The 12,432-nt window shown below is 47.5% G+C and overlaps 1 protein-coding gene across 1 annotated transcript; it reads right to left on the reverse strand.

The window, feature by feature from the left end:
- Positions 1-1,678: 1,678 nt before the first annotated feature.
- LOC141581100 (large ribosomal subunit protein eL21-like) lies at positions 1,679-9,424 on the reverse strand. Its single transcript, XM_074385472.1, has one exon. The coding sequence runs from the start codon at positions 2,438-2,440 to the stop codon at positions 1,958-1,960; it is 483 nt and encodes a 160-aa protein (XP_074241573.1). The 5' UTR covers positions 2,441-9,424; the 3' UTR covers positions 1,679-1,957.
- Between the last annotated feature and the right edge of the window lie 3,008 nt (positions 9,425-12,432).

A 12,432-nucleotide genomic window follows, 5' to 3' on the forward strand; every position in this document is an offset into this window, starting at 1 on the left:
TGGTTCCAGAACATTTGCGTAGAAGTGGACCCACTGGTTCAGACACATACCGTTCAAGGGTGGACGGCGTATGACGAATTACTGTGACCAGCAGTCACCTGCCGTGCTGCTAAACACTGGAACGGATTCCCTTTCTCTGACTCTCTCTACCCACTCGCCAGCCTCTCTTCTTGACCCCCCAGCCTCCGGTAGCTGTCACTCAACTCCCTACCTCCGTGGAATCCACCGGGGTGAGAACTGGTGAAACCCAATCGTAGCCTCGAGTCTAGCTTTTTTCTTTCTTTTTTTTTTTTTATTTGTAAACATTTATTCTCTTGAACTGAAAAAGGCTTGCATCAGCACACATTGTATAGCCTTGCAAATTACACAGAAATTGAAAAGAAGTTTCCTTGTTCATAAGTGCAATGAATCTTTGATGTCCAGTGATCCGCTGCAGACAACAAAAACAAACTGTAAACCGCTTAAGAAGTTTCCAGCTTTTTTCTTTTAAACGTTCCTGGGGAGGACACAAGGAGCCCGAAGACGCTGCCCCATCGGTGCACGTGCACGGGCAGAGAGGAGGGGGACTTTTTAAACCGCCACATCCCCAGTCCCGGCATTACTGAAGCATAATGAACGAAGAAAAACTGTACCTGTTTAAAGTGTCCAGCGTGCTGTTCTGACATATGTCTACGCAGTGCAGATTCGCTCCCACACCGGAATGAGAACGTGGGATGTCTCCCTGTCTGTGCCTGGCTTATTTCACCGAACAGAAAGGCTCCAGTTCCATCCACAGAGCCTCTTCGTGGCTGAGTGACACTCCGCTGCGTATAGGTACCATGTTTTCTTGGAGATTAGGTTAATTCCATATCTTAGCTATCACGAATAGCTACAGTGAACATGTACCCTAGTAACATACCGGATAGACACCGCACACACAGGTAGCATAAAACAAAAGAAAGTCATTTTCCGTATATATTAGAAACAGGTCAGGCACAATGCCTCACACCTGTAATCCCAGCACTTTGGGAGGCCGAGGCGGGCAGATGACAAGGTCAGGACACGGAGACCATCCTGGCCAACATGGTGAAACCCCGTCTCTACTAAAAATCCAAAAAATTAGCCGGGTATGGTGGCGGGTGCCTGTAATCCCAGCTACTCGGGAGGCTGAGGCAGGAGGATCACTTGAACCTGGGAGGCGGAGGTTGCAGTGAGCTGAAATCACACCACTGCACTCCAGCCTGGCAACTCCATCTCAAAAAAAAAAGGAAAAAAGAAACAAACTATAGCTGTTTTGAAACACACCAATTTCTAAAGTTATTCGCGTGTATTTAACTGCACCATAACGGTACCGAGGCCTGTGTCTTCCTGGGATTCTTCTCCTGGGCCTACCTTAGCAAGGTCCTCTTTAGATCACACGTTAGGCTACTTCGTAAAGCTTGTCTGACTTACGGAGGAAAAGCTCTCTTACTTCAGTCCTCATTTCAAGACCAAAGGGTAGAAGCTCTTGGTTTTACTGTTTGTGCTGCTTTAAAAAAAAAAAAAAAAAAAAAAAAAAAATATCTGTTCTATGGTGACAAAATATATTTTTTAAATCTATTACAAAATTAAGCAAAGTCACACTAAAAATGAGAAATCTAATGGAAAATGTTACATTTTTATATAAGGGAAATTGTAGAGACAAAAATGACCATTACTATATTTTTTGACCATTTATTTCACTTTCACATTGTAGAACATTTATTAAAATAAAGAGTTGGTGCACAGCCACTGTAGAAAACAGTATGATGTTTCCTAAAAAAGTCAGACAGAGACTCCCCATGTGACCCAGCAACTCCACCTACCAGTATGCACCCAGAAGAATTGAAAGCAGGGTCTCAAAAAGATATTTGTACACCCATTGTTTATTTTTTTATTTAAAAGCTTTTTTTTTTTTTTACAGTCCAGAGGTCTTTTTTTTTTTTTTTTTTAACACCTATTATGCCATGAATTCATAGGGAATAGGTTCCAGCAGCCCAGGCTCCTTCCCACTGGTTCTCACACAGTCTGCTTCTCTGGGTGGGGCAGGCTGGCGCTTCAGTTGGACCCAGGTACCTTTCTCTCTGGCTTCTTTCTTTTTCTGATCATTTTCCTTCACACGTTTTAGGAAGCTGTCTCGGCTCTCAGAGTGCTTGATGTGCTCAATACGCACATTAATTCTCTTGGCAAGAATCTTGCCCTTAACTTGTTTGTTTACAACAATGCCAACAGCATGCTGGGTAACATTGTAGACCCTTCCAGTTTTGCCATGATAACATTTGTAGGGCATTCCTTTTTGAACAGTACCCATCCCCTTGATGTCTGCAGTATCACCTTTCTTACAGATTCGCATATACGTGGCCAAAGGAACAACTCCATGTTTTCTAGAAGGCCTAGAGAACATGTATCGAGCGCCTCTCCTCTTTCCCTTTGTGTGCGTCATTTTGGCGAATTACTGGAAGATGGAGGTTCCGGCTGAAAGGCTAAGAGCTTTTTTTTTTTTTTAATAGAGATGGGGTTCCACTGTGTTGCCCAGGCTGGTCTTGAACTCCTGGGTTCAAGTGATCCTCCTGCTGCAGCCTCCCAAAGTGCCGGGGTTACAGACGTGAGCCACCACAGCCCGCCACCCACATCTACGGCAGCACTGTTCCCAACAGCCACGAGCTGGAAGCACCCAGGTGTCCCTCAGCAGATGATCGGATGAACACACACAAAGGAAGGCCATTCCGTTTCTTTTTAATTCAGCTTTGGAAAGCAGGACATTTGTAACATCTACAATAAAGATAATTCTTGAGGACATTATGGTGACTAAATAAGCCAGGCGCAAAAAGACAAAGACTGACTTCGTTCCTGCGAGGTCCCCAGAGGCGTCACGCCCATGAAGACAGAGGGTAGAATGGAGTTGCAGGGGCTCGGGTGGGGGTATGGGGACTGGTGTGTCATGGGTCAGACTGTCAGGTTTGGAACATGAAGCAGCTCTGGAGGCAGGTGGCAGTGATGTCTGCACAACCACATGAATGTGCTTAATGCCACTGAACTGGATGGTCAAAATGGTAAATTTTGTGTTCTATATATTTTAACACAGTAAGAAGAATGGGGTGAAAGTGAGGAGCTGGCCACTGAGACAACCAATCACAACACAGGAAGGGAGTGGCATGCCGGGACTCCGTGCCCAGGGGGTACCACAGGGTCCCACCAATCGCAGGGCAGGACCAGTTCCTCCAAACCACTGGCTGAGCTTCAGAAGGAAAATCACGTCGTCTTTGCAAAGGCAACTCTGTGGTGAGAACCCTGCAGAGTTTGCATCATGAATGAGAAGATGGAGGGCGGATCTGGGGACAGACACGTGAGGCCTGAGGGCAGGCGTGCTGGGAAACCCATCCCCCCGGACGGGACTCTGCAAGGAACTGGCTTTCTGTGGCAGCGAGCGCATTTCTTCACAACAGCAACTGTATGTGTCTCAGCAGATGGGGTCGGTAATTGCCTTGGCTTTGAAGTATTTGTGCCTCTTTAATCTCCCTGATGGCTTCTGAATGTGGTTGTTTGTTTGTTGGTTTGGGGACAGAGTTTTACTCTGTCATCCAGGCTGGAGTGCAATGGCACAATCTTGGCTCACTGCAACCTCCGCCTCCTGGGTTCAAATGATTCTTTTGCCTCAGCCTCCCAAGTAGCTGGGACCACAGGCACACGGCACCACGCCCGGCTAATTTTTGTATTTTTACTAAAGATGGGGTTTCACCATGTTGGCCAGGCTGGTCTCAAACTCCTGACCTCGTGATCTGCCCACCTCGGCCTCCCAAGTGCTGGGATTATACGTGTGAGCCACCCGCCGGCCCCGAATGTGGTCTTCTAGGCCATATCTCTAGCATGCCACACATGGGTAGGAAAAGTGCCTCATTTTAAAGTCCTACCTGTGCCAGAGAAAGCCAAGTGTGAGATGCCTGTAGCTTCACTCCTAAGATGGCGTGAGAGCCTCACGAGCAGAGGGCATGGCCTTCAGTGACACCTAGCCCTGTCCCTTCCGTGGGGAAGTCAGCCATGCCTGGCTCCCGCTCAAACCAGTATGTGTCTGTCTGCAGAAGACAAGCTGCGGAATCTTACGGAAAGCCGAGTGTGCACACCACCAAGCCTCATCGCAGAGCTCACAGTCAGATGCTCCACAGCCGGGTTACCGCCACGGTTCAGGGTCGGCGGAACCACAGGACACGGATGTCAGACCACAGGCTGCCACTGCCCAGAAAAACTGACCCCAAGGTTTGCCAAAGGGAAAAAGAAGTTCCCAAGAACAGAAGGCTCCAAGGCGCTCTCCATGGGAACTGACTGCATTTGAAGCGGCACATGGGAAAGGAAGTTCAAGCCTCAGGGTGCTCTTGAAAAGAGCTGCTGTGCTTACCTGAGACCAAGCAGCTCAACCTCAGGCCAGCTAGTTCACCGGAGGAGCCTCGGCAGGGCACGGCTAAGGATGTCCTGGTCTGAACAAACTTCAAAGACTGCGTCAAAATGACCCCCCTGCCCGGCTTATTCGCTCAACGTCACAACCCCCAGTTCTATCCGTGTTGCTGCAAATGACGTGATTTCATTCTTTGTGATGGCTGAATTCTATTCCATTGTGTATATATACACCGCATTTTCTTTCTTTTATTTTTATTTATTTATTTATTTCTGAGATGGAGTATCACTCTTGTTGCTCAGGCTGGAGTGCAGTGGCATCATCTCAGCTCACTGCAATCTCCGCCTCCGAGGTTCAAGTGATCCTCCTACTTCAGCCTCCGAAGTCCCTGGGATTACAGGCATGCACCATCACACCTGGCTAATATTTCATATTTTTAGTAGCGATGGGTTTTCTCCATGTTGTCAGGCTGGTCTCAAACTCCTGACCTCAAGTGATCCGCTGGCCTTGGCCTTCCAAAGTGCTGGGATTACAGCGTGAGCCACGGCACCTGGCTGTGTACCACATTTTCTTTCTCCACTCCAGCACTGGTAGACACTCAGGTTGGTTCCACATCTTGGCTATTATGAATACTACTGCAATAAACCCTCTGATATACTGATTTCCTTTCTTTTGGATAAACACCCAGTTTATGTATCAATATAAATGAAGTAAAAAGAAAAACAAAACAAAAATGACCCTGACCAAAAGACAGTGGAGTCATTTCTGTTTCCAGGGCATTACTAAACACAGTAGATGAATCAGCCATGTCAACAGCTGTGGGGGGTATTAAATAAGAAAGACAGTTTAATGGAGGGGCTAGGGAAAGAGACAGAGGGCTCTCCTGGCTGGGAAGAGTGGACCAGCCTACAATTCCAACAGTTTGGAGGCTGAGGTGGGAGGGCTTGAAGCCAAGAGTTCAAGACCAGCCTGGGAAACATCATGAGACCCCATCTCTATTTAAAACAATAAAAATAAAAATAAACAGCTGGGCATGGTGACTCACACCTGTAATCCCAGCTACTTAGGAGGTTGAGGCAGGAGGATCCCTTGAGTCTGGGAGGTGGGGGCTGCAGTGAGCTGTGATCACACCCCTGTACTCTAGCCTGGCCAGCAACATGAGACCCAGCCTGAAAGAGACAGAGAGAGAGAAAGAGAGCTCCTAAAATCACTGTCACCCCAGGGTGACTTTGTGCATGCTCAAGGCCCTGTCACTGAGGAGTTCACAGTGCAGGGTAAATGAGCAAGTCACTAAACACAAATACGCAACCAATTTAAAAAATCCAAGAGGGAGAAATTGAATCAATATCCAGAATTGATAAAATATATTGCCTAAAACAGCCAGTTTTCAACCAAAATTAAAATTATGAGGCATGTAAAGAACAGGAAAGTACGACCCACACCTGGGGTACTGGGGAACAGACAGCGTAAACCGTGAGAGACCCCGGATGCTGGACGCGGCAGACAAAGACTCAAAGCCGCGATCACGACGACGCTCAAGGAGGTGTGGTGATGATGTCTGATCACATAGAGAGTAAAGAAGCAGAAACTACACAACCAAATGGAAATTCTGAAGTGGAAAAGTGCAACATATGGAATAAAACAACAGAGAAGCTCGATGGTAGGTTTTTAACTGGCAGGAAAAAAGAGAGTCAGAACTTCAGGACAGACGGATAGAGATTCTGCCATCTAAAAAACAGAGAATGAAGAAAATGAACACAGCTTCAGAGAAACGTGGGACACGATTCGGCACACCAATATACACAGCAGAGAAGCAGCCCCTCATGGGCGAGGGCAGCCCAGCGAGATTCACAGCAGATTTCCCATCTGAAACAATGGATACCAGGAGACAGTGGCATCAAAACACAAGGCAGAGCCATCAAGCGCGTGCCCGCTTCTTGTCCAAAACAAAGTTAAACGACTCTGATGATCGGGAATCCCTGCCTGTGTGTGTCTGGCTACTCATCTCTCCCTCACCCAATCTTGAGCAGCATGTGGGTACAGGCAGCAAAGCACAGACCTCGAATCACTCCTTCTCACCAAAACAGCAATTAGAACAGAATCTTTAAAAAAGCTCAGTCAGAACATGAAGTGCAACATGCTTAAAATTACGTCAACATGATTCATATTAATGAACATTATTAAAGCTGATTTCAAATCTGAACCATGCTTTAAACCCACTGCTGGTGAGGACTGGGATGCTGTTGGTTGACTTCTAAAAATTGATTCACAGATCCTTCCTGTTTTCTCAGTGTTCCGCTGCAATTAGCAATGTGGGTGAAAATCTAAAACAATTTAAATTAAGTGCAGGAATTTTAATGATCTATCCTGCATCCACTGAAATAAATGCCAGAAAATACAAAAATCGGCCCACAGTATTTGCCAAATCTTTGAAAAGGCTGTGCAAAGTCTTTCTGCCACGTCCAAGGAAAATGAAGCTCTGGGGACCCTTGTCTCAGCGTCAGCAGCACAGTTCTCAGCCTTCTCTCTCCCATCACAGTTTAAAATTAGAGCCTGCACAGCCCGCTGGTCACATGGTATCACATGGAACACGGTGACACCTCCTGCCCCCCGCAGCTGCCATGTCTCCCTGGAAAAGCTAAGATTAGGACTGCAGAGATTCCTAGAGTAACATTAAGGGCCACAATTAACTGGGTGACTTAACTTGGCAATCTTGCAATTCCATTATGGTTAGAGAGTGGCCCTTCTCCCTCCACGACTGCAGAGTGACTCAGGGCCACCCCTCACTCTGGTCTTTCTGAAGAACTTAAAGATCCTAATTCACGTTCTCCTGGACATCGCATTCTGGGGCTCAGTTCATGTAACATCCCATCATTGTCTTCTTGTCCCGCTGCTGCGCTGGGAGATGCCCCGGACAGAGTCACTTGTAGGGCGCACCACTACTCTGTCCAGGGCCTCCGTGTGGCCACTGCTGGCACTTCAACAGGCAGCGCCGGGGCGAGCACATCTAGAAGAGTCCAGAGAACAGGGCCATTGAGGACAGTGTGCAGAGAAAGCAGTCCCAGCAGGAAACAGTCTCTACTCTGTAAGCGTTGACTCTCAAATGTGCTAACAGCTTACTCGGCAAGCTGTAGTAATTAAGACAGTCGCTCAGGGTTAGAAAAACAGGCCAACGAAAGTAAAGACAGCCTGGAAACTGGGCCTCGCACATTCAAATATCAAGGTGACCCTGTGGAGGAGGGCGAAGAATGTTCTGGATAACCAGCTATCTTTCATTTCTTCTGAAAAGAAATAAAGGCCAGGTGTGGTGGCTCATACCTGTACTCTGAGCACTTTGGGAGGCTGAGGTGGGCGGGTCACGTGAGGTCAGGAGTTTGAGACCAGACTGACCAACACGGAGAAGCCCTGTTTCGACTAAAAATACAAAATTAGCTGGAAGTGGTGGCACTTGCCTCTAGTCCCAGTTACTTAGGAGGCTGAGGCAGGGGAATCGCTTGAACCTGGGAGGCGGAGGTTTTAGTGAGCTGAGATCGCGCCACTGCACTCCAGCCTGGAAAGGGAGTGAAACTCCGTCTCAAAAAAAAAAAAAAGAGAGAGAGAGAGAGAGAAAGAAAGAAAACTGGAGTGCTACTTCACACTTATTCTGGGTTGAGTGGTGTCCTCCCGAAAAGATACGTTGAACTCTTCATTCCCAGAACCCGTGCAGGGGACCTGACGGAGGGGCCCAGGGCATGAGACGCAGGCCTCGGGAGGGCCTCGTCCTCATCCGACAACTGCTATCCTCCTGAGAAGGAGAAAAGTGGTCACAGAGCTGAGACGATGTGGAGACATACAGAAGAGAGTGGCCGCGTGTGGCCAGGGCGGAGGCTGGAGGGACTGACCACAGCCACAGGAGCACCTGGAGCCACAGAGAGTAGCGAGAGGCAAGTTAGGCATCGTCCCCTGGGGCCTCTGGAGGGACCGCGCCCTGCCCACACCTTGATTCGGGACCTCTGTGGGGGAATAAAGTGACTGCTTTAAGCCATTCGATTTGTGGTTATTTATTACAACAGACCTAGGAAATAAATACGATGCCACACACAAAATTCAGGCTGACGAAACATGGAGTTGCCATCTAATCCATCACTTCCACTGCTCGATAAATGCCCAAGAGAACTGAAATACATGTCCACGCAAAAATGTCCACATGCATGTCCACCCCAGCAGCATAGTTTACAGGAGTCAAAAGATGAAAACCACAGACAAATGGATCAACAGGACACGGCATAGGCACGCAACGGAATATTCGCCACATAAGGGAACGAAGCCCGGATCCACGCTGCAGAATGGATGAACCTTGAGAACACTGTGCTCAGCGAGAGAAGCCGGACGCAGGTGGCTACCTGCTGCGCGGCTCCCCGTATGTGAAATATCCAGAATACGCAGACCCACAAAGACGGAAGAGGAGACTGCTGGCTGCCAGGGTCTGTGGGGGAGTAGGGAATGGAATTTTTTTTTTTTTAAAGCTGAGATAAATTTTAAAATTAAACTGAGAAAAAAGTGAAACAAATACTTTAAGGGTAAACTTGAGAATATTTTCAAGCAAATATTGCTTCAACAGGACACACCAAAGCAGCACACACCCCAAATAAGGAAAAAAATCAATTTAATTACGTTAAAATGTCAAATGACTATCCAACAAAAGACACCAACAACAAATGTTGAAAGACGTCTGCCACACAGGTGACTTACAGACATTCCCGCCCACGCACTACGACACAGACACGCGAATGCTCAGGGCCAGGCGCAGTGGCTCACGCCTGTAACCCCAGCACTGTGGGAGTCTGAGGCGGGAGGACTGCTCAAGGCCAGGAGTTCCAGACCAGCCTGGACAACATGAGGAGACTCTGTCTCTACAAAGTAAGTTTTTTAAAAAAGAATATTTGGCCGGGCGCGGTGGCTCAAGCCTGTAATCCCAGCACTTTGGGAAGCCGAGGCGGGCGGATCACGAGGTCAAGAGATCGAGACCATCCTGGTCAACATGGTGAAACCCCGTCTCTACTAAAAATACAAAAAATTAGCTGGGCGTGGTGGCGCGTGCCTGTAATCCCAGCTACTCAGGAGGCTGAGGCAGGAGAATTGCCTGAACCCAGGAGGCAGAGGTTGCGGTGAGCCGAGATCGCGCCATTGCACTCCAGCCTGGGTAACAAGAGCGAAACTCCGTCTCAAAAAAAAAAAAAAAAAAATAGAATATTCAAGACACATAATGGTAGCAAAACACTGGCGGCAAACTCAAGTCACCAAGGGAAGAATCAAATGGATCACAGGGCAGGTCTGTCAAAGCCGGGAGCAAGCACAGGAGAAAATGCAGCGGACCCTCATGCACTGACCGGGGACGACCCCTGTGCTAGTCCAGATTCTCCAGAGAAATGGAACAGCAGCAGATGGGTACAGTGTCTCTCATTGGTCCTGTACGAACCAGTAAGATATGTGATACATGAGACAGACGGGTGGATGGACAGACGGATGAATATGATGGATGACTGACAGGCAGGTACAGAAGACTGACAGATGGATCTAGATAGGTTGGATACATGGATGGATACAGAGGGATGACTGACAGATATTGATAGACAGATGACAGACTGATAGTGAGACAGAGTGAGTGAAAAACGGAACTGGCTCACACAACGATGCGGGCTGAGAAGCCCTCAGGTCTTGGTCAGCAGGAGAAGCCAGCGGGCTCCGCGCCCAGCAAGAGCCAAGGTCTCAGTTTGTGTCCAAAGGTAGGAAAAGAGCAATGTCCCGGCTCCAAACACTCAGGCAGGAGGAGCTCCCTCTCACTCAGCCTTTCTGTTCTATTCAGGTCTTCAACTGATTGGACAATGCCCACTCACCTTTGGAAAGGCAATCTGCTTTACTGTCATTGATTCAAGTGCCAATTTCTTCTAGAAACATCCTCACAGATACACCAGAAATGACACCTGGCTCAATGCTTGAGCACCCGGAAGCCCAGTGAAGTCGACACATAAATTCACCATCATGACACCTGTACCCAGCATGGAAAGGCAAGCTGCAAAACATCCAGGGTGAAACGCCAGCAAAGCTGGGAAAGGGGCCACGTGAAGGTGCTGTGTGTGGATGTAAGTGTGTGATAGAGACAGCTGTGTCTGCACGCACAGATGCATCTGGAGGCAAGCACGGGCTGCTGAACATGGTGACCTTCGAGGAAATGGGAAACAGGCTCTACTCCGTGGGCTTCTGTAGGGTTAAATTTTACTCAACAAGTACACATGCCATTTGTAGTTAAAAACAACAACAACAGCAAAAAAAAAAACAACAACAGGTCCCAGCTCAGCTGAGGACAAGAGCAGCCTCACTCACTCACTGAGCAGCAGGCTTGGGGCGCAGGCCTCCTCCTTCATCCTGAAATTTTCAGCCTGGCTCCTGAATCCCACCTTAAAATGAAATCTGAAACAGAGCCCAGGTATAAGAAGGTGATCAGAGCAGCAGACCTGCGGGTCCCTAGGGCCCTCCTGTGACGTTTCCATGGCGATGCTGAAGTACTGTTTGCCTCTGTCACGCTCCATCTTGAGTGTGGCGTTGTCTCAAGGACGCAGGACCCCAGTTCAGAGGATCAAAGCTAGGTGTTAAAGAGATCTGCCCTCGTGATCCAAACACCGCGTACCAGACCTGCCTCCGATGCTGAGGACGACATTTCTGCGTGAGATTGAGTGGAGCACGCATCCAAACTTGAAAACAAGTTCCTGTAAAAACATCATCTTCACTTCAATTCCTACACCCCAAATTGATAAACGTCAACAACCGTTTGTGATTTTACACAAAAAAATATCTTCGCAAACTAGGATTTCCAGTTATAAGAACTTTCTCAACCTCAGAAAGAGTACCTACCATTTCTTGGCAGCAACTGCCAGACCAAGTGGTAAAACAACGATGAACTTTCCTTTCAGATCAAGAGCAGAGTGAGGTACCAGCACCCCTATTTAACTTGACCCATCAGAGAAAGGAAAGAGGAAAAAGCAGACATTTATGGATTACCAGCAACAAATAAAAGTGTCATTAATTTGAGATCATGATTGTCTGCAGTAAAAACCCCAACCTGTCTATACAGAAAATAATTACTCAGAACATTTAAAATTTAAAAAATTAGATAGATGCCATTTCACAAGGATGTCTTTTGCTACAGTATTAAAATTATTTTAAATGACTAAATTTCACAAAAGATATATAAGGACTTCAGAAAAATTATACAGATTTTGCAGAATTAAAGTAGGCATAAATAAGCAGAGAAATGTGCAATGTTTTGGGGGCTTGAAAACTCAGTAACACAAAGATACCAGTTCTCCCCAGCTTGACCTACACAATGAATGCACTGCTGATCCAAATGCTACCGAGTATGTGCATGAGTATGTGTGCAAACAGACTGTAAAAAATCGGACTCTAAACTCTCACAGATAAGTGAAGGGCCAAGAGCAGTCAAGATGTTATCTGAAGAAGACCTTAGCTTGTGAGAGTGCCATGCCAATTACTAAGAACGATCCTCACGGCACGGTAAGACAGACATCATGGTATCAGCACAGGAGACAAACAGACCAGGTGTGGCAGAATGAGAAGTCCAGAAACAAACTCACACAAGTGAATGCATGGAGTCTGACCACACTGGCACCCTGGGTCAGCGGGGAAAGATGAACGTTCAGTGAATGCGTTAGGACAGCTAGTTATGTCAACCAGAGATGTTAATTCCCACCTCACATCATACCTCTACATCAACCCCAAGTTGATTAAAATTCTACAGAGGCCGGGTGCGGCGGCTCATGCCTGTAGTCCCAGCACTTTGGGAGGCTGAAGCGGGCGGATCATGAGATCAGGAGTTCAAGACCAGTCTGACTAACATAGTGAAATCCCATCTCTACTAAAAATACAAAAATTTAGCCAGGTGTGGTGGTTTGCACCTGTAATCCCAGCTACTCGGGAGGCTGAGGTAGGAGAATTGCACAAACCCGGGAGGTGGAGGCTGCAGTGAGCCAAGATCATGCCGTTGCACT

This window comes from Saimiri boliviensis, chromosome 14, assembly GCF_048565385.1.
Source record: "Saimiri boliviensis isolate mSaiBol1 chromosome 14, mSaiBol1.pri, whole genome shotgun sequence".
Taxonomy (NCBI): domain Eukaryota; kingdom Metazoa; phylum Chordata; class Mammalia; order Primates; family Cebidae; genus Saimiri; species Saimiri boliviensis.

Coding starts and splice junctions, on each gene's coding strand:
- LOC141581100 (XM_074385472.1), bottom strand. CDS start 2,440: ATGACGCACACAAAGGGAAAGAGGAGAGGCGCTCGATACATGTTCTCT.